This window comes from Tachypleus tridentatus, chromosome 4 (genome assembly GCF_004210375.1).
Source record: "Tachypleus tridentatus isolate NWPU-2018 chromosome 4, ASM421037v1, whole genome shotgun sequence".
NCBI lineage: Eukaryota > Metazoa > Arthropoda > Merostomata > Xiphosura > Limulidae > Tachypleus > Tachypleus tridentatus.
In genome coordinates this window covers 43,983,200-44,006,416 of record NC_134828.1, presented here as the reverse complement: position 1 = coordinate 44,006,416, position 23,217 = coordinate 43,983,200, and the positions used below count along the sequence as shown (strand labels likewise).

The 23,217-nt window shown below is 34.0% G+C and overlaps 1 protein-coding gene across 6 annotated transcripts in view; it reads right to left on the bottom strand.

The window, feature by feature from the left end:
- Positions 1-15,753: 15,753 nt before the first annotated feature.
- The window catches only part of LOC143248987 (bromodomain-containing protein 8-like), a 154,349-nt gene continuing 146,885 nt past the window's right edge, over positions 15,754-23,217 (bottom strand). For 5 of the 6 annotated variants that reach the window (XR_013027314.1, XR_013027315.1, XR_013027318.1 and 2 more), the window contains 2 exons: positions 22,617-22,872; positions 15,754-19,174 (listed from right to left, as the gene is read on the bottom strand). Coding sequence is in view for 1 of the 6 variants with exons in the window: in XM_076498085.1 (XP_076354200.1) it covers positions 22,873-22,875 (3 nt within the window). In the remaining 5 variants the exon portion in view is untranslated. Of the gene's footprint in view, positions 19,175-22,616; positions 22,876-23,217 lie in introns of those variants that run through there. The other variant, XM_076498085.1, reaches the window with a different exon arrangement.

The window sequence follows — 23,217 nt, the reverse complement described above, 5'->3', positions numbered from 1 at the left end:
TTATTAAATAAGCGTTAAAGATATAGAAATCTCCTGCTTTATGTATATATAATCGAAACTGTTGAATTAATGCTAAATATATCTAAATCGTTTATTTTTATGACTGGCATTGTTGAATTGTGGTAATATTGCACAAATCTCAATTTTTTTCTAATAGCCAGCGCTGTTGAATTACTGAGAAATCTCGAGTGTTAATTTCTTACAACAGGCATTATTGAATTGTGCTAAATATACAGAAATTACAAGTTGAAAGTTTGATTAATAAAATTTAATATCTTATTTGCTTTTCATATGTTTCATAAAATAAATCTAACCAAACTAAAGAGAATTGTTTATTATTAGTAACCTCTTGTACGTACTATAATGTGCTTGTTTTCTGAACAAAGCCACACTGGACTATTTGTCATGTCCACTGCGAGGAATCGAACTCCAGACTTATAAATTCGTTAGCTTACCACAGTCCAGTCGGAGGACAAATAATAATTTTTGAATTTCGGATAAGAAAAAATGTTTTAATGAAAGAATTATCACGGGGCAATTTTAGGTCAAAATAGGAAGCAGTATGAAATATTATATACGTAAAAACCTGACCGAAGAAGGTCGAAACATTGTTCGCTCCTCTACGTGGGGTTTTCTCTATCCATACCAGCCGTTTTTACATATATATTTTTCTCTACAAGTGGGTTTTCTCGTCATCACGAAGTGTGAAATTTTTTTTTTTTGTATTAAACTTTCATAATTTGTTGTAAACAGTCTTGTTTCGTTCTTCAACTAGGTTCGGCATGGCCAAGCGCGTTAAGGCGTGCGACGTGTAATCCGAGGGTCGCGGGTTCGCATCCCCGTCGCGCCAAACATGCTCGCCCTTTCAGCCGGGGGGGCGTTATAATGTTACGGTCAATCCCACTATTCGTTGGTAAAGAGTAGCCCAAGAGCTGGCGGTGGGTGGTGATAACTAGCTGCCTTCCCTTTAGTCTTACACTGCAAAATTAGGGACGGCTAGCACAGATAGCCCTCGAGTAGCTTTGTGCGAAAATTAAAAAAAAAAAAAAACATTCTTCAACTAAATGTAAGTTTCATTTTGAAAGGTGATAAATATATCAGTGTAAAATGTACAAAGCACAAATATTTTTGAGAAAACTAATATGATCACTAAAGCTGTTCTGTCAACGACCCAGATTTTAACCTTATTATTAAACTGATCCATCACAACAGCTGTTATTACAATAAAGTAGTAATTCTGTAAGACTGAAAAAATCATGTGGCTTCGTACTGGAACTTTTTGTTTGGTTAGTTTTGAATTCCGCGAAAAGCTACACAAGGGCTATTTGCGTTAGCCGTCCATAATTTAGCAGTGTAAGACTAGAGGGAAGGCAGCTAGTCTTCACCACCCATCGCCAACTCTTGGGCTATTCTTTTACCAACGAATAGTGAGATTGAGAGCAAAATTATAACGTCCCTACGGCTGAAAGGGCGAGCATGTTTGGTGTGACTGGGATTCGAACTTGCGATCCTCGAAATCCGAGTCGAGTGCCTTAACCACCTGGCCATGCCTAGCCTGAAGCTGTTTATCAGATATGTATGGATAAGAGGATCAGGTTAAAAGCAAGTGTAGCAGACTGAAAGAATATTGTTTTTATTATAAATATGATCATGTATTAAAACGAAAATAATCATAAGTTGACTTAAGAAAATATTGTCAATTTTTAACACGTGCGTGGGCAGAATTATTGACAGTAGGTGTCTATGACTTGTTGAGAATAAATTTCAACAATAAATAAATATCACGTAATCCATTTATTTTAAACTAATATTTTCAAAACAAGCCAAATGTATATACACATGTTCATTATACGTTAACCACCCCAGTTATAACTAGAGCTTTAAATAATCGTCTCTTTTCGTCTAGAGTTGACACAAGCTGGTTCAGATACTTTATAACCAAACTGACAAGACGAATTATTCTTCTATACTCTGTTATCACAATACAATCAGTGATAAATTCATTTACTTTATCCCGTGGTTACGACAGTTATATTCATAGTTTTAAATAATTCTCATTTACGTCAACGTCTACAGAGCAGGTTCAGTTCCTTTAAACCACCCTTTAACAAGACAAATTAATTTCCTTATCTTTTATTATTACAATGCAAGCTATGAAACTATCTTTCAAAATCGACTGTTATAACTAGAGCTTTAAATAATCGTCTCTTTTCGTCTAGAGTTGACACAAGCTGGTTCAGATACTTTATAACCAAACTGACAAGACGAATTATTCTTCTATACTCTGTTATCACAATACAATCAGTGATAAATTCATTTACTTTATCCCGTTGTTACGACAGTTATATTCATAGTTTTAAATAATTCTCATTTACGTCAACGTCTACAGAGCAGGTTCAGTTCCTTTAAACCACCCTTTAACAAGACAAATTAATTTCCTTATCTTTTATTATTACAATGCAAGCTATGAAACTATCTTTCAAAATCGACTGTTATGACTAATTCACACAGAGTTTAACTTCACTTTTACTTTACTAACTTACTTAATGGCACTAACTTGGTCACATATATATAGAGATAGATAGATAAGTTACCTGACTGAGGTCTAGAACGTTATACAAACCAAGAGGCGTTAAGAGTAACAATACTCATTTGAAGCAACAGAAAAAATTCAGAACGTCAATTTACAGCAACTGAGCTACACAACAAGTGATTCGTAAAGAGTTATGTAAACAAAGTTGCAATAAACAACCGCTTTTAAAAAAAACACACTAAACTTTACACTCATACTATATAAACAATATATACTTTATAAACAATATATAGTATATATACTATATACTATTCACATTAAACTTAAAAGTGAAATTAAATAGATATGGTTATATAACAAATACGTTGTATTTAATTCTGCCTTTAATCTTAAAATTACTGATATACTCCATCAGATTTTTAACCATATATTTTAAATTAATTATGTTTTAAATTGTTTCTGTCTCCATCATTTCACAACATCCTCAATTAAATATGTGTCATAAAAGTTATAAACGAAAATACCGAATAATCACTTGTCACATTAAATGTCCAAAACATTTAATGATGGAGGAAAGAAAGGAAGAAAAAAAAAGGATTTAGACGTGGAATGAACTTGCAAACTTACAGATGTTAATCTTTACCCTGCCAAACCAAAGTCACAGTGTATGATGAATTCATTAAGTTTCATTTTCTATATTAATGATTAGGCTAGTAAATTAATCAAACTACATATTTAGTGATAATTTGGTCACCGCATTCATCGAATACAACAGTTAAATATTATTTGACCACTAATGCAGTTTGACATGTCAGCTAACATGTTTTTCGAGATTTCTATATTTATAATTGTTTTTGGACACACACTTTACCAAAAATAGCATTTTTAATTTAGATGTTTTAAACCTGAAAAAAAGATTTGTAATCATTATGTATGTATTTCTGATGTATGGATTTATGTTTGATCAGATTAAGAAACCATCGTCCTTGTATGTTAAATGATTTATGGAAAATATGCAGGGAAAATGGGCGTGTTTTGGATATAACAGCTTTTTAATGGGTTTTTTGTAACAAAGATTTTAACATCTGTTTGAAGACTAATGCCAAGACACATAGTTGTCAAATAACATGACTGGACATGTTATAAAATTAAATCTTATTGAGCTGGTCATTGAATATCGAATACATGACTCATGTTAGGAATAGGCTGAAGATACCGAGCAATTTTATATACTAAGTTTAAATCTGTATGCAATCCTAATAAACACCGTCTTCCTTGTAAGATACACACATAGTAACAACATCCACCTATAAAAACTTAGTAATACAATCCTATTAAACACTATCTGCCTTTGTAAAACATAAATGGAAAACATAAACATAAGTTAAAATCTCTATGCAACTCTATCGAATACTGTCCACTTTCGTAAAATGTAGCTCATGTTTTACTTGTAAAGTGAACCTGAAAAATAGCACTAAGCCTAGCAAAACTATTTGCCTATGAAACCTTAGTAATACAATTTGCCTAGTAGCATTATCCGCCTACAGAAACACCCCCTGCCTTTATAAAACATACATATGTAAGTTAAAATCATAAAGTAACGTGCGTAATATGAAATATTTTGTAAAGAATAATAAAAATCCCAGTTATACGGATAGCATAAAGTCAAGTTGATGAAATAGTAAGTTTGTCATTAACATAATGGTTTAACTTGTAACATAATTAAACGTAGACATTGATGACATAATTACATGTTGAGATATTCTATCATGAAATCATCATAGCAGCTGAACAACAGTTCCAATTTTATTTATATTATTGGTCCAATTAAATTTATATTCGTAGGTTAGAGCCAGAAATCTGACTGATGTGACTACCTGGTGAAGAGTTCAGTAGAGGTATAATTTTGGAAGCTGTTAGCTCTTCTTTTCTGATTTTGTGAAGAATATAATTTGTCCAGTGACAAAGTTACAGCCACGCTTGGAATACATGAGCTCTTCCAGATAGACACATCATCAGCAAGCTTGGAACAGAAGCAGGAATTTGGATTAAACAGAGGCACTTTACTCACATACATGATGAATATAATAGTGCTAGCTACCCCTCCTTGCAGGACACCTGCCTCTGGGTCTGACACATTATTTTTAACTTTCCTGTTGTTTAGAAAGTTGGAGAGCGAGTGAATAATATCTCGCGGTATTTTCATTTGTGACATTCGACACTGAATCTTGCAAGATGGTCTGTAATTTGTATTTTGTTTTTTGATGGTACAAACCTGTCGTCTGCCTCTTGTATTACATTTACTTTTGTATATTACTTTACAACCTCACTTAGTTCAATGTCTATAAAATATTCATTTGACTTTGATATTGCATTGAAACATATCGTGGGTGATAATCGTTTAATTTTGTATTTCTGATACTGCATCCATTCAAAGACTTTTATTATTAATATCGCTGTCTCATGTTTCTAAAGTTTAGGTGGTCTCATATAATAACAATCAGAGCCTGGTGACATTATCTTGATTCTGCTGTAACTCTAGCCCAGAATTCGTTTATAAGTTTCGCGTCCGTCACATCTCTGCTAACGTTTGGTTTTTATGGTGTTGATATTTTCTCCCACAACTTGTCAGTTCAGTTTCAGTTAGCATAGTCAAAATACTTGTTTATTAAGACTTTATGATTGTATTCATAGTGTGTCTCTGTGTAGAACAAATTCAAAACAATATTGTTAACATTATTAACAGCCTAGAGATATAATATAGTGAAATATTTATGTCAAAAGAGCAACAAAAGATGACCCTGTCATTTATCGCACCTCTAGAGACTTGACTCATCCACCATACTTTTAGACTTAACTGATGGACAATTTGACCCCATTTCCTGTATTTCATAATAATTAGTCTGGTAAACAGCTCATCTTGCCTCGTTAACGAATCGTGCATGACTACGTGGCATTTGATCGGTCAGCTATGGAGTACTTGTTTACGGAATGTACTATATACTCAAACTCCGACTCGAGTGTGTTTTGTGTGTTTTTCTTATAGCAAAGCCACATCGGGCTATCAGCTCAGCCCACCGAGGGGAATCGAACCCCTGATTTTAGCGTTGTAAATCCGGAGACATACCGCTGTACTAGCGGGGGGCTCTCCGACTCGAACCATAACTGAAACTTTTTAATAAAAGACGGTCTGCTGGTTGGAACCCTATCAATAACTCACTACTGTATAATAGGAATAATAATTAAGTAAGACGTGTCAAAATGCCTCAGGGTAGAGAAAGACAACAATAAGGGTTGCCATTGAAAAGGTGAAGACATGCCTCGAGCAACGGAAAACAAACAAAAATTATAACACGTGCTCGAAATAGTGCTCCATATTAACAACTGCTAAAACGAAAACAGAAATACGTTGAGTTACTATCTTTTTAAATATTTCACCAATTACTAAATAAATTATTGACATCAAGTTCAGACGAATTTAAATAATATTAGGGAAGTTAAAATATTGATGTGTAATGTGACCGTATATCTACATGTAATGACACATTACATTACATAATCTGATCGCGAAACAATATATATTGGTATTATATAATATGTAAGGTGGTTAAGGCACTCGACTCGTAATCTGAGGGTCGCGGGTTCGAATTTCCATCACACCAAACATGCTCGCCTTTTCAGCCGTGGGGGCGTTATAATGTGACGATCAATTTCACTGTTCGTTGGTTAAAGAGTGGGTGGTGATGACTAGCTGCCTTTCCTAGTGTTACACTGCTAAATTATGGACCGTCACATTATAACGCTTCCACGGTTGAAAGAGCGAGTGTGTTTAGCGTGATGATTGTGCAGGTCGAAATTTCTAAAAACTCTCCTCATGAGAGCTTGAACAAACCCGTTTCGAAATTAAGCTGAAAGAAATGTAAATCAGAACCAACTCCAATCAGCCAAGGAAAAATTACAACTTTGAACCTAATCGATATGCTAAACTACTGCCATTCAGACCTAGTTTCGCGACCGGTTGTAGTTGGAGTAAGACCTGCTCTGCCAATTAAGGGTGTTTCATTGTTGTTGGAAAATTACACTGCACTTCTGTTTAACTAATGTGTCTGGTTTCTCTGTCATAAACAAGAAGTCAATTGAATACCCTAATCTGCCTTCAGCAATGAGACCCGTGCCACACGACGACAATCTTCCAATTTCGAAACCACTAGAGGAATGGACCTTAGACGAACCAGATGAAGAAACTGCAATGCAGGGAACTGGGAGTGACATTGATCCGGATTTTGAACCGTGCTCCTCAGGCGATCCACATCTCATAACACAGTCAAAATTAAACGATCTGGTCAGAGATTTGGGTCTGTCAAAAGCAAAAGCCGAATTGCTGGGTTCGAGACTGCAGGAATGGTGTTTGCTCTCACCAGGTACGAACATTTGTGTTTTTCTAAGCCACCAAGATGATATAACCAAATTCTTTGCACAAGTTGACAGTCTCTGCTTCTGTGTTGACATCAAAGGATTGTTCTTTGCTTTGGGTTGTGACCATGATCCGCAAGAGTAGCGTCTCTTTATTGATTCATCAATGTTAAGCTTCAAAGCTGTTCTGTTACACAATGACAACGTTCACCCTTCAATACCGGTTGGCTATGGAGCACACATGATAGAAACCTACGAGAACATAGAAATATTGCTGAAGCACATCCAGTACAGCAAGTACACCTGGAATATCTGTGGAGATCTGAAAGTCGTTGCTCTGTTACTGGGACTGCAGCTCGGCTATACAAAGTACTGTTGCTTTATCTGTGAATGGGACAGTCGTGCCAAAGAGTCACATTATTCTAGACAGAGCTGGCCACTCCGTAAAAAGTTAGTTCCAGGACAGAAAAATGAGGCGCATGAGCCGCTTGTCGATCCGGCAAAGATTTTTTTGTCTCCTCTTCACATAAAACTGGGACTTATGAATAATTTCGTGAAAGCAATGAATAAAGAAGGCGAAGGTTTTCGTTATTTAAGACAGATGTTTCCAAGAATAACTGAGGCCAAGATCAAAGAGGGCATTTTTATTGGCCCTCAGATTAGACATGTTATGAGTGACAAGTGGTTCGAAGATCTGCTAGTTGGGCCAGAAAAGATTGCCTGGAAAGCCTTCAAAGACGTTGTTGACAATTTTTTTGGCAATTACAAAGCTCCACATTACATTCAGCTGGTAGATAAACTTCACAAAGCATACAAAATAATGAAATGCAACATGTCACTCAACATTCATTTCCTTCACTCACACTTGGACTTCTTCCCCGCAAATCTAGGTGCTGTCAGTGGTGAACACGGTGAAAGGTTTCACCATGACATTGCTGCAATGGAAAAACGATATCAGGGCAACTGGAATCCGTCAATGCTTGCTGACTACTGTTGGACACTGCAACGTGATGCAACGGACATTGAACACAAACAAAAATCAGGAGCAAAACACTTTTCATTATGTTGAACTTAATAGCGTATTAGAAACATAAACGCAATTAAATACGTTATTGCCGGTAAACAGTTAACTGGCTATTTTTCAGAGTTCCTCCATGATGAAGCAAAACCAAAACTATATTTGTATGCACAAATATACCACCAGGTACCTGTCACAATCAGCAAAAACTTTTCAGGAAGCAAAACTTTTCAAAAAAAATTGTTGTGCAGTTTTATTTGGCTAGGAGAAAAGTCGTTGCTGAACCAAAAACAGTTAGTTATCTGATCACTGTTCTTTTAAGGATGATTTTGTTGTTGAAAATAATCCAAATGTGTTGTCCTCTTCTGCTGCGACTCGAGCCCAGGCCAAGAATGTAAGCCAAAACAAATGATAGACATGTATTCAGAGAACGATATTATAGATTTGTCTCAGACATAATTTGTTCCCGATAGGGATTTTGTGGATAATTATCCCACTGACGATTCCTAGGTGAGTGAGAATGATGGACCTGAGGAATCTAATTAATCTTGTTAAGTTCCGTTTGTTTGATCGCTGAGCAACGTAAGGATCCGAATATCTCTTCACTAGTTACATATGCACTTCCAAAAAATGAACTGGAGAAAGTTCCAAATGTGTTGTTGTTTCAAATGTGGTGTGCTTATGAGAATATGGAGACCACCAGACATAACAGCTTCAGCGTTGTTCTGAAAGTATATCATTATGCAATATTGACAGTTGCCCATGATTTCTCCATGAGAAGTCATTTAGGTGTTAACAAGACATTTGAAAAAAAAAGACAAATTTCTTTTAGCCCAAAATTAGGCAAGATGTTTCTTCATTTTGTAAAACTTGTCATACCAATCAGTTGTTCGGAAAGCCTAACTAGAAAATTCCTTTTTCTTGTATGAAACCTATCCAAGCTTATGAAGAACCATTTACCTATGTAATTGTGGATTGTGTTGTACCATTACCAAAAACTCATCAGAAAACCTGTATTTGTTAACTATCATGTGAACATCCACTCGATTCCCTGAAGCCACACCTTTGAAAAACATTTCAGTCCAAATATTTCTAAAGCTTGAATTAATTTCTTTAGTTCTGTTGGCTTGCCCAAAGAAATTCAGTCTGATCAGGGATCAAATTTGTAAGGTAAATATATCACAAAGTGTGAACTATTAATGGAATACTGGGCTGTTCCTCTATTGACACAGCAAAAGAAATTTTTGCTTTTGCTACTTCTGATGGATTATACCAGTACAATGTAATGTAGTTTTGGATGAAATATTCTCAGGCAGCTTTTCACCGAATAATGAATCAATATCTCAACAATCTGTCAGATGTTGGAATTTATGTTGATGATATTGTGATTTCCAGCGACACGTGAGAACAGCATTTGCGTGTACAAAGTAACAACCTTTCTCATTTACGATGGTCATAACTCGTTAACGTTTTTGAATCAAATGATAGGCAAAAACAGAAGACTGTTAAATTGTAGTTTATCATTACAAGAGTGCGATATGAAAATAATCCACGTTAACTGGGTTTGTAACATTTGTGCTGATGTTCTTTCACGTAGTATGTAATTTTATTATCATAAGGTTATTTATATTGCTTGTGTCATGTACTGTCATATGTATTGAAGTTTTATAATTATCTGATGACATTTTATATTCAATGAATTGTTCGCAATATGTATATATATATAAAATATCTTAGTTAAAATTAAAAAAAAAAAACAGAATATAAAATGTTATGTAAATTTTGCATGCCATTAATCATTCATATGTACAAATGCGTGTAAGCAAGTTTTATTTGGTCTGTTTGGTATTACTATAATAAATGCTTTTTACTGTCACTACTTTGCAATCATGACTATTACCAATCATGTAAGTTTTAGCTTATGAACCAGAATGCATATAATAATTTTAAATATATTGAAATAATAAAATGTAATAAAAAGTTTTAAACTATTCAATAAAAAAAATAAGTGTCAGAGGGAAAAGTTGTTAATAGATGGCACGAAAGTCTTCGAATCACATTTCTATTGAAATTTCATAATGTTGTTTTTGCAGAAACTATACATAACTCTAAACCAGTGGTTCTCAATCTTTTCTGACTTGCGTCACACTACGACAATTTGAAAATTTTCGCGGCACACCTGGAAAGTCTTAACGATTTTTTTAGGGACAAGTTATACAGGAAGAGTTAAAAGCCTTAGGACGAAAATCACGGCCAAAGCAAGCGATAATAATGTCATTGTGCATCACGTTTAGAAACACGTAACACAGAAGAGTCAACTTAAAAAGCCTTAGAATGAAAATCACAGCCAAAGGAAGCGATATTAATGTCATCTGAACATTGGCAATACTATCGTTCGCTTTGGTCGTGAGTATCGTTCGAAGGCTTTTTTTAACGATTTGTGGTATAGCAGAAAAATCAAAACTTTTTATTTTTACATATGTTTTCAATGTGACGCTTGTGCCTGCTTCCGAGAGCAAATCAAATTGAAGCGAGGCTCCAACGTAGACAAACAAGCTCGCATTTCATCATCGACTGTAAGAAGCCTCTCTCTCTTTCTGACTTTAATTTCAGTCAATGCTGAAATTCCAATTTCGCAAAACCACGAAGATGCAAATGAAAGCAGAACTTTAATTGCTTTTGAACTGATTGTAGGATATGAATTTTTAATGGAGATCCAAAACTCATTCAAGCTCTTTTCGGGAAACATGATTGATAAAATTTGTCGTTTCGTAAACCAATGAGCTGTTCTTCCTCCTCAGTTGGGTCCGGCATGGCCAAGCGTGTTAAGGCGTGCGACTCGTAATTTGAGGTTCGCGGGTTCGCATCCCGGTCGCGCCAAACACGCTCGCCCTTTTAGCCGTGGGGGCGTTATAATGTTACGGTTAATCCCACTAGTCGTTGGTAAAAAAGTAGCCCAAGAGTTGGCGGTGGGTGGTGATAACTAGCTGCCTTCCCTCTAGTCTTACACTGCTAAATTGTGGACGGCTAGCACAGATAGCCCTCGAGTAGCTTTGTGCGAAAACAAACAAACAAATCCTCCTCAGTTGTAAGATTTGTTGTCTCGTTGATTCCGAATGGACAGGTCACTCAGTTATATTCGTCGACAGCAAGTGACAGGAAGTAATGTTTTAATGCGGACTGTAGGTCGCTTAATGTGTTCAAAATTTGAGGGACAATTTTCTTCTTTGACGGACATTCGTTAACAGAAGGAAAACAATCAAGGACTCCTTTCGAGATATTATTCTTCCACAGCGTCACCTTTTCATCGAAGGCCTTCAGTTTGGACGTTGCACTAATCATGTTTTCAAATGGTCCTTGGAGTCTTAAGTTCAAATAATTTAATTTGTCAAACAAGTCGGAGAGAAATTAAACCTTCAGCCACCAGATCTCATTATGAAAAGAAAATTCAAAACCTGCTTCCTCAACCTCCAAGAAAAAAATTACTTCAGTTTTTAGTTGACCAAAACACTTTAACACCTTTCCTTTCGAAAGCCATCGAACTTCAGTGTGATACAGTAGCTTTTTGTAGTCTGAATCCATCGCCTCACAGAGAAGAGAGAAAAGTCGAGATTGAAGTGGCCGAGACTTGATGAAATTCACCACTTGAATAACTTGATTCATAACAGACTGCAAATCTTTCGGCAAATATTTGGAGGCGAGCGCCTTTCTCTGAATCATGCAATGAACAATCCTAATGTTTGGATTTTGTTGTCGTACCAGAGTGACGAATCCGTTCTTTTTTTCTTGAATTGAAGGACAACCATCAGTGCAAACGCTGACACAGTTATTCCAATGTAATTTGAAGAGCAAAATGTTTTCATTCACCAACTCGAAAATGTCTTGGCCTTTCGCTGTACTTTTTAAATCTTTGAAAAATAAGTATTCATTTACGATTTTTCTATATTTTATGAATCGAGCAAAAGCCAGAACTTGAGCTTTTCCACTAACGTCAGTAGATTCATCAACTTGAAGAGACCATAGCAGAGACTATTCATCTTCAGGCGCTTCGAAGTGTTCGCAAAAATTGATCCTTCAAATCCGACGACAAGTCTAAAATTCTGCGCGAAATTTGACAGTGGAATTTGCTTAACCTTTTGCGGCATCCGTTCCAAGCATAGTTTCAACGATGATTTCTAACGCAATGACTGATTCGGCCTCCGTATGCAGTTTCTTGCGTTTTTCCAACAATTGAGCAACCTTATAACTTGCAATCAATCCTTTTTCGGGCAGCTTCATGTAGTTCACATGCTTCCTTAATTGTTCATGTTGTTGAGCCGCGAGATTCTCGAAGTATTCTTTCGGTTTATCCTTCACAGCTGAATGTTTTGTCTCCAACTGTCTCTTAAGCTTGCTTGGAACAAGTGCCTCGTTCGATAAAGCTGCATTGCAGAGTAGGCAGAATGGTAATTGAGAATGTTCCGATTCCAAAGAGATAAAACCGTATTCGATGTATTCGTTTTTGTACTTTCGTTTGATTCCTTGCTTTTGATTCAACACATTCTCCTTTGCAGCACCAGACTTAAATATTTTTCCATGAATAAATGATAAAGCTAATTCATACATAATAAGCACGAAGTTCTGTAGTTGATATAAAATTCCTACCTACAGCGTACTAGCTGTAGCTTACCGCAGAATGAGAACGTGTTCCAGAAAGCAGTTTGATTGTTTGATGCATCATTTATGAAGTACGAAGCGCTTTTTGCGCTACAATTAAACTAACAGTCGAACCGTTGCAGTCGAAAATAAAATTTAAGTATGAACTTCTCAGTGCTCGAGTTCAATGAAAACCATCGAAGGAAGGTTTCAGAGTGTCTCTATAGTAGCTTTTATTAACTGATGTGTTCGACTTTGTAAAATCCCAAGAAAGTTTAATGTGTTTCAAAAACACCGCGGCACACAGGTTGAGAATCACTGCTCTAAACTCTTGTAAAATGTTGCACTCCTCACGAAAACACAGTAAGACATCAAAAGACATTTTATCTTTTGTTATATTAAGAATTTAGCTAACCTTATTAGCAATCTGTATAACCAAATGATATTTTATTATTGTTTTGTAAACTGTTAGAATTACTTGACAAGATATACATCTTAATGCAAACCATTCTTTCCTAATTTTACATCCGTAAACAGACACTAACGAGTTATTATTAACAGAGTGTAGAGCAGTAAACAAAGATACTAACGAATTATTAACAGAGTATAAAGCAGTAAACAGAAAGATACTAACGAATTATTATTAACAGTGTGAAGTAGTAAACAAAAAGATACTAACGAATTATCAAGAGAGTGAAGTAGTAAACAGAAAGATACTAACAATGAGGTACTAACAGAGTATGAAGCAGTAAAAAGGGTTTTAATTCTGATATTGTTGACAGAGCCGTCAAGAAATCCAAAAAAAGGAATGAAAATATTATGATAAAACCATTTACCACTATAAGACTGGTGACAGTCGTGTTCTCGAATATTTGTTACTTACACTTCAAACAAGTATGTCAATCTGATTTTTTTAATTCTACAAGTGTTATTACTTAAGTCATTATTTTATTAATAAATAAACGTATTTTGTCTAGTTTCATCTTTATTGCAATCTAATTCAAATTCTTTTGTTTCTTTTCTAGTGTTCCACTTTAAGGGATTTAGCTTAATCTACTTGAAATATTAACTTAGTTCGACCCTTTTCTAGGATAGGGTTTGATTTGATTTGTTTCGAATTTCACGTAAAGCTACACGAGAGCTATCTGCGATAGCCATCTCTAATTTAACAGTGTAAGACTAGAGGGAAGGCAGCTAGTCATCACCACCCGTCGCCAATTCTTTTACCAATGAACAATGGCATTGACCGTCACATTATAACGGCAGCGGTTGAAATAGCGAGCATGTTTGGTGTGACGGAGATTCGAACCCGAGACCTTCGGATTACGAGTCGAGTGCCTTAGCCACCTGGCGATGCCGGGCCCTATAATAAAGACTATGGTCATTTCGCCAAAATTATCTAGTGTTAATATTTCACATAGATTAGAAAAATTCAGACAATTTATTAGACTCAGATTATTCACACTTCCTGAGCAAATGTGCTGTTATTAGTAAGTATAATTGTCTAATACTTGTTGTTATATTAATTTCTACCTTAAAATACAATATGGGAAGCTGCGCAAGAAGTCCTTTACAATACCAGAACTGATCACTTGGGCTGAACAGTGTGAGACAACTGCTAATTAAATACGCAAAAAAAAGTTCTTCAAACAAATGCCCCCCCAGCGATATAGCGGTATGTCTGTGAATTTACAATACTAGCCTATCGTGTATACTTGTGCTTAACTGCAAACAAACAATTAGATGCCAAAATGTGTAAGACAGTTTGAAGTCAATACGCCTAAGACTGATGACAAAAATTGCATAAACTGACGTTTTACTGCCACATAATCTTACTTTATAGATTTCAAAGCCAGAAACACCTGCGAAACAGAATTTCAAACCTATAATTTATTTTCTACGGTTCGTTGCCTAAGAAACCTTTTGTTAATTATCGAAAATATTTAGTTGAGCTGGTCAGTAACAGACAAAATATTCTCTGAAACAATATTTATACACGCACTATGGCAGTTAGATACAAAAAAATCGGCAAAGCATTAGAAGTAAATATACCTAAAATTTTGGATGAAAAATCGTGTGAACTGTTGATGTTTCTTTTCCTATACTCCTCTTAATCTCTCCGTTTCAAACTACTTATCAGGAGAGTAAAAATACCATTTCTGACCTCTTTTTTTGTGTTTCACAAGTCGCTGCTCGAAAGTATTGTCGTTTAATGTCATAACTTATGCATTGGGCGGAACGAAGAGAAAGAAAACGATTCTATGAACCATTATGTATATAAATATAAACAGTATAGTAATTTATAGATTATGGTTTAAATGCTGAAAGTTGACAGGGAATTGGAAATCAAGGGGGTTAATTGTGATAAAAATTAAGTAAACTACTAACATTTTCTTCACATTGCTCTTTATTTTTCCATCTTAGATTTAAGAAATGTAAGAATAGCTTTTTAGGCCTACTTTTTTCCTCAACACCAGTCTATGCTCAAGAAAGCCTTTATTCAACATCAGAACTTTACTGAAACGTCATTTATTTAAGTAGTGTAGTTTTACATTAAGGTGTAAATACAAAAATCTGATGTATAATTCAAAACAAATAACCTTAAGATTTATGATAAAAATAAAATGTAGATGATTTCATGTTTTCATTTCTAATTTAAATTCGGGGGTATGTTAAATTATAATTTCACACTTGTTTCTGTTCAAAAATTCATTAACTGGGCTGAACAATGAGATAAAAGCCATTTATATAAGTAATATAATACTTTAAAAGTTATAGGATGTCTAAAGGTTACAAATCATTAAAAACCAAAAAAACTATAATTTCTGATGAAAATTTCAGTACTTACAGATGATTTTTCCGCACATTTCTCTTAACTTGTCCATTTCATTATCAAAATTATAGTGATACAAAAGATTATATTTAAGGTCTATTTTCTCCCGCAAGCTGCTGAATAAGAGGTATTTTGTTAATTACTAATTATTTGGTCAAAATATTGACAAGTCCAATCCATGAAACAAATAGTACATACATTTGTTTCTTTATTAAACGTTTGTTATAGCCATGTTTGCTTGAAGGCCTAATTTAATGAATAACCTTTTTAACAGGAACTCTGAAAATAATGCAAGCCTAAATGAAAACATTTCAACACAAATTCAGAGCATAATGGTGAACACATAATTTATTCAGCTAAAATCAATAAACAAGTATGTTAATTCACCAAGTAATTGAATAGCAAGTCAGATGCAACAAATTTACTTATAACATCAAAAAACTTTGTTGACAGTGAACTGCTTCAGTCATTGCTGATGAACCATATCTATATCATACGGATTCATACCTTTGTTTCTACACACTACACGAAGCTTCTCAATTTTTTAATTTTCATGAAGTTTCTACTTCTTAATATTCATGTACCCTCTAGTAAACATGTATTAAAACATTGGAAATATGGCTACAACACTACCCCTTCCTGGATTGTGTAGTCTCTTGAACAGATCCAAGGTACAAACTGTACATTAAAATGTCCTTTTACCTTCACCTTTAATAGTTTTTTTCACATACATATATATATATAAATACAATAACTTGTCTTTCAAAAGTTGCTGCCTTAAAGTATTGTATTTTAATACCAAAGCTTATCCATTTGACTGAAAGAAGAGAGAGAAAACAATTCTATGAAATCATTTATATAAACAGTATAGTACTTTAAAGATAACAAGACATTGGAAGCTAAGAAGACCATAATTCATATACATATATGTATAAGATGGCTTTATTTCTTGTTATCACCAGCATGTTACTCAAGAGAGTTCTCCCTGGGTACGTGGTCAAGCAAATCCACAAATGATGCCTGATATTATTCTCCTGAAGTTTCTGGAGCCATCTTGCTATCTGCCCTTCTGTTTTATGAAAATGACTTTCAACTTCAATGCTGAATAAATTACCAAGTGTGACATTTGCTCATGGAAAAAGATATGGAACTTAAATAATAGTATCTCTTGCAGCATTCATTACCTTGCTGTAATATACAAACACACGTGATAATACTGCTACCACTGCAAAATCACTGGAATCTGCATCTAAAATGAACAGATCTTCAAGAGAGGTATATAGTTATGTAATAGCAATGTTAGCTCTTTCTTGAGTTCATTTAATATTTCTCACAAGGAGAATTCCAAGAAAACTTGTTTGGTTTATAAGGTAATTAGTGTAGTAGGCAATCTACGTCACATAATAACTTCATAAAGCAATAATACCAACAGCATAGTACTTCACACAGATTTTTTGGTGTCGGTCAGTTCTGTACATATTTAATCTTAGATGGGTCTGTGGACTTTCCCATTATGCTGATAATTTGCTCCAGGATACTCATTTGTTGTCAGAATAATTCACATTTCTTGGAATTCAGCTTCAAGTTTTCTTCCTTCAACCAATCCAAACATTTCCTTAGCCCATCTTAAACATTATCAAAGATCTTAACCATGTGCAACTGTTTCATCAAAGTAGATAAGTATGATATTCCAGGGGCAGCATACTCCACCAGTCATTGAAATTTATCCATTGCAATCCATAATCCACATGATAAAACAAAGATTTTTCATTATTATTCTCCGAATGCTTCCCCAACTTGTGAACTTCCAAATATCTGCTGTTCAGATCCAATGATGAGAACATTTTGATCCAGATAAATCATATAATAAAGTCAGTCCTTCAACTTCATTCATATTCTAAAAGTTTATACAGATCCTTGTGTAGCCATTCTTCTTCTACACAAGTATGATAGCTGCTGACCAGTACTCAAATACATCTTTCATTGTTCCTTCATAACTTTCATCTCTTTGAAAGCTTCAAGTTTTGCAAGTGGAAGTTGTCTGGCTAAATGACATATTTGGGCTGCTTCTCCAGTATTAATCTAATTTGACCTAAGTCATAAGGTCCATTAAAGAAAGCATCTTGATATTCAATGAGCAAGTCATGTAATCTCCAATACTGATCAGCAGTAACATGCCCATGGCACCAGTCATAAATGTCTTGTAAGTGAAGTATTAAGCTATCCTTATGTGATGACTCGATATAAGATTTTCCACATCTTTCCTCAAACATGACTACATGTACTTTACTTCTTGCAATGTTTCACCAGAATTTTGACTTGAAACATTTCATTTGTTGTATTAATGGCCTTAATTATGATTTATTTATTATTCAAGTCCACAAGAATTTTATCAACCATTAATCTGTCAGAAATAGCAGGAGTATTTGGTTCTATTATGACCCCGTAACCATATGTAACTTTATTCTAAACAAGTCCTGGTATGAATGTTTCACTTCTTAATGTTTTGTCACCCTGTAAATGCCAAGTATCAGCCAAAGGATTTCCTGGTCACAGACTGTTGAGCTAGCCAACTTCACTTCTATGTCTCTGCATGAAGTTAGTTCCCAATATGCCCTCTTCTTCAATTTCAATTATCAACAAATTATGAGTTGTTGATAATCTCCCTACAGTAAGGGTAACTTCCAACTTTCCCCTTGCTGAAGTTTTATGCATATTTAACATCTTCAACAGTCTATTTTCTTTCTCAACTCTAGAAACAATTTCTCACCCTCATCATCAGGGCAGATCAAACTACTGCAGTTACAGAACTGGTGTCAATACAATTTTGTAATATTTCCCATCGATAAGCCAATGGACTTATTTTCTCATTTTAAACTGATGGAATATTTTCAGCTTAACTTTGCCCCATATATTCAACTAATTCTGATTTTTCTAATGTCTGGCTGGGCTTTGAGACTCGTACTTAGGTTATTACCTCCTTGTTTTATTAATAACTGTTGATTGATTCCTCTCGGTCTCAGCTGTAAAGGAAATGTTTTTCCACGTCCCTTTTTTACTAGCATTCTCTCTAAGAGAAGTTTTTATTCACTATGGCCTTTAGTTTGCAATTCCAGACAATATGTAATTTCAAGTTATACTTGAAACATTTATTGTTTTGTGGTTCAGTTCCTTCATTCAGTGTGATTAACTATCTAAGTATAATTTTTAGTTCTTATAGACTATTAACAAAAAAATTAGAAAAAAAGGCTTTTCATTATATACTAGAATTAATCAGTTAGGCTAAACAAAAGATTTGCTGAAATGTCATTTATATATGCAGTACAGTACTGTGACATGGAAATATATCATAAGTTTCTTCTTTCTGTCATATTAATATTTATTCTAAGTTTATTCTTTGTTTAGAATATGTGCAATTTTTCACATAACACGTGATGAGGAAAAGGCATTGAGTCAATATTCTTTCAAGTTACTACCTTTGTTTCTTAGTTATTTTCAGAATTAGGTACATTCTGCTACTAACCATGGAGAACAGTGCTACATGTGACCTTGTTTCAGGATGTTCAGAACAATCTTCACTGGTTATATAGGTAATATCTACACATCATAGTCCCACCTATGTGGAATGAAAATGGCCAGTCATATGATATCACAGTCTCACTAGATAAATACGAAGTCTTAAATAGAAACTTCTCATTTAGTCTGATTCCTAGTCTCATCCAAACTTGGCCTGATCTTGACTCTGTAAAGAAGTGACAGTCTATTATAAGCAAGTACACTTAAAGTGTTTTAAAAATCTGATACAGATTATTTTTCACTGTCTATTACATTTGGTGTTCAGTACATTTATTATTTAACTCAAACTCATTCAGTATTAATTGTTTTGGATTTCACACTATGCTACTCATGGGCTATGTGCACTAGCTGTCTCTAATTTGGAAGTGACAGGCTAGAGAGAAGGTAGTTACCAACTGCTAAATTCTAGATGACTCTTTACCAAAGAATAGTATGATTTGGCTGTCACAGGATTCAAACCTGTAATTCTCAGATTGTTAGTCAAGTCAAATATCCTACCCACTTAGGATAGCAAAATTTACTGCATTTTATGTGAAAATCAAAGGCTTGTTAAAAGAGCATTTAAGATCAATCAGTTGTCTCCCTTAAATTAATGCCTAAGAGGCCTTTTTCAGTGCCATAACTCAAAATTTGGACTCAATAATCAGTGAAATTGTCCAAAAATCCATTTATGTATGCAGTACAGCATTTAAACTTTATTTTCTCTCAAGTCCCTCACACTTCATTCAAAACCCCATCTCTTAGTTGGACTGGATGATGAGAGCAAAAGATCTCTGAAATGCCATTTACATTGCTGTAACGTTAGTAATACCTTTTAGATTACTTATATAAAGAATGTTAAGTCCAGTATAAATACCTATAACAAAGTAATTTATTTTTCAACAAATAAATAACATTTGCCTAGGACTACTTTTATTTGTAAACCTAACTTGAAATAACATTTAACAACTTTAATCCCCTACCCCTCCACACAATGGCACAACAGTAAGCTTAATGGCCTAAACACTAAAAATTGGGCTTTGTTACTTGTGGTGGGTACAACACAGATAGCCCACTGTGTAGTTTTGGTGCTTAACTTCAAAGAAACAAACTTCTGAGATCTAAGGAATGCTTAACTAGCAATACAAAAACTTACTTGAAGAATTTCAATCACAAATGCCCTGAAACTCACTGTTAAACTCTAACTGGATCAGAGAAGCAATAACTGTCTGACCAGCACTAAACTAAGTTACTGCTTCACTGATTTTCATAATTATGTCACACTCATCTTCCACCCACAACTCAAAATTTCTAGATCATAACACCATCATCATTAAGTAATGGCAAATTCATTCTAAGCTCATCTATACTGAAATACTGCTAAAACAGATTACCACAACATATGCAATACAGTACTTTTAAGTATTTATATCATAAGCTTTCAGTGTCAAACAGTATTTGTTGTATTAGTTCTGAGTCATGTCAAGACTAATTACATTGGACGTGTATAAAAATATTACTTGTACAAAATACATAACAGATAGAAAACAAGTTTATTTTCCAAAGGTAACATTTTAATCCAAAATCCTTTATTATATAATATCTAAAATTGTTTTAAAATTTAAAAAAAATTTGAATTGCAATAACAGTTTAAGGAAGGGAACATATTTTATACTACAAAATATGCATATTCAAATACTGTTGTGTAGTTAAAACAATCAAAAGAGTAAAAACAAGATGAATGATAAATCCAAATCATTCAGCCATTATATTCTACCATCTCAAACTGCTACTTTAATACCAGAATTCATCCAGACCAAAAATGAGACAAACCAAAATATGCAGCTTCAATGCATTAGGGTCTAAACCTTGGGAAATTTAACATAATTCCATATCCTACAAGACTATGGAAAGTATCTGTGATATAAAATATATATTTGAAAGTAAATATTTTCTTGTCTTTGAAATTAAACCAATACTTTCATTCTATAAACTGAGCAGATTAGTCAAGAACCATTCTTAAAAAAATAATTCTGGAAACTGGCACCAGATACTATGACTGTGCAAAATTCACAGTTTATGTTGATTACCTGTCACAGATGTCAATCATGCATTTCTCTGGTAATGCACTTTAAAACCCTTACAAGTCAACAGTTTTGCAATAGATGGTGCTCAATTAGTAGACATCAATAAAAGATACAAAACGCATTTGTTTGTTTTGTTAAACATAAAAATACAAAATGAGCTATTTACACTATGTTTACCAAAGGTATCAAAACTTACGTTTTTAGCATTATAAGCCTTCAGACCTTTCATTGAGCTACTTGATAGAAGCAACACAGTATATTAACAAAATAAATGTGAGTAAATAAAAATGTTTAAAGTAATTCAAAATAAAATACAAGAAAATTTCCTTCTTACAGGTATTAAACTACTATTTAAAAAAAAGGGGAAAAGTGAGACAAACACAAGGGTGAGTACAAAATTTTGATTACAGTAAAAAGAAGAAATAATGAACCTCATAATACAAACTGGACTTTTGTACATGTTATTTATGGTTTGTGTTTCAGAGAAAAACTCTTGAAGAAGCTGTAAAGTAAAACACAAAATAAAACATGCATTTCATCTATTTATAGATTTAAAATTTATTTTTATGCATCAGTATAAGTTAGAGAAATTACAAAACAGCCAGAAGAAAACATTAAATTAAATTCCTTGTTTCATCCTGATAGAAAGAAGGCTTCAAGAATGTAAATAAGACATTGTTTCTCACACTTGTAGGAAGAACACGCAAATGGAGCAGAAATTAAAACAACTAGGTTGAAATGTGAAAGACTGTGTTTGTCTTTGCAATTCTGTCCAAAAACTAACACTAGTTACCAATATTTCCATTAATAACATTTCTTCTGAATTCAATAACCTCTCACTAACTTTGCAACCTGTCAATGTGCAAAGACAACAAATTATGCAGTAGATAACAGACTTGGATAGACATGATACATTCTAATTTGAAAATGTTTTCCACCTATGTTGTTATTTGTTGAAGTACATTATAAAGTTAAATTCATGACTATGGAGCTTAAGCAAATAAATTATTAGAATTTTTTACAATAAAGAAATAATTTACTGAATAATTTTAGGGGGGGTATATTTGGTATTTAAGTGATTGACAGTTCAACAATGTAGTGTTTTAGAAATGTCTATGGTCAAAAAGACTATAAAGAATTTATGAAAACCATTAACTCTTCTTTTTTTGAAAATTTAGACATTACTTTGTTTGGTTTATTAAACTAGAACAAAAATTCATGGAGAGGCTTTCTTAACCCCTCAGGATTGTTGAAAATCATGTATGAATGGGTGTTTGTCCCTCTGTAACTCCTAACAGAAGTTGAAAGGGGGAAAACTGGATGGACCCCTAAACCATCACCATTTAAATATCTCTAGTTATAGATATACTGGATAGGTTTATTTGATAACAGGAAACTTGATCATTATTACTCGGTAATACTAAAACTCTTTCTCTACTGAGTCAGTGTTAAACAGGACAATGTGAATCAATACAGGAGTAAAACAAGGTGACAACAAGCTTTATTAAGTGTGAAACACAAACACAGTACGTGCATACTTACATCAAATCACACTTCTACTAGATTTTCTTAGGTTAAGAACATCTGCCAGACTGCAAATTTCAGGGTTTCTCAGGTTCAACTAAAGCTCCTATTTACCAATCAGACATGTGGTATCATGTGAATGGTCATTCTCATTACACACGGGTAAGGCCATAGCCTCTACATATCACTCCAATAACTGTTGAAGGTCACTGTTGTCAACATCCTCACTCATGATCACATGAAGTTATGTTCTCTATGGATTAACAGGTCTTACCTACTTGGAGATTAACAAAGAAAAAAGTAAGAATAACTTAAAAGAAGATTAACTTAATGGTTTTCTTGACCACATGTTCTGTAATAAACAGACAGAAAAGCATAGTAAATTAATATACCACAATACAGTGGCTATTAATAGACAAATATAGCTAAAAGAAATACTTGTTGGCTATAACTCTGGCAACAACAATAAAAAATTACCATGTGTTAGCTCTGTACACACACATATACACAAGCACTTGATTAATCAATAAAGGCCTTATAATGGAGTAAAAAACAAGAAATAAATTTCAAGCTCATCTTACTCATCTCATAATATTGCTTTTATTTTCTAGATGAAATG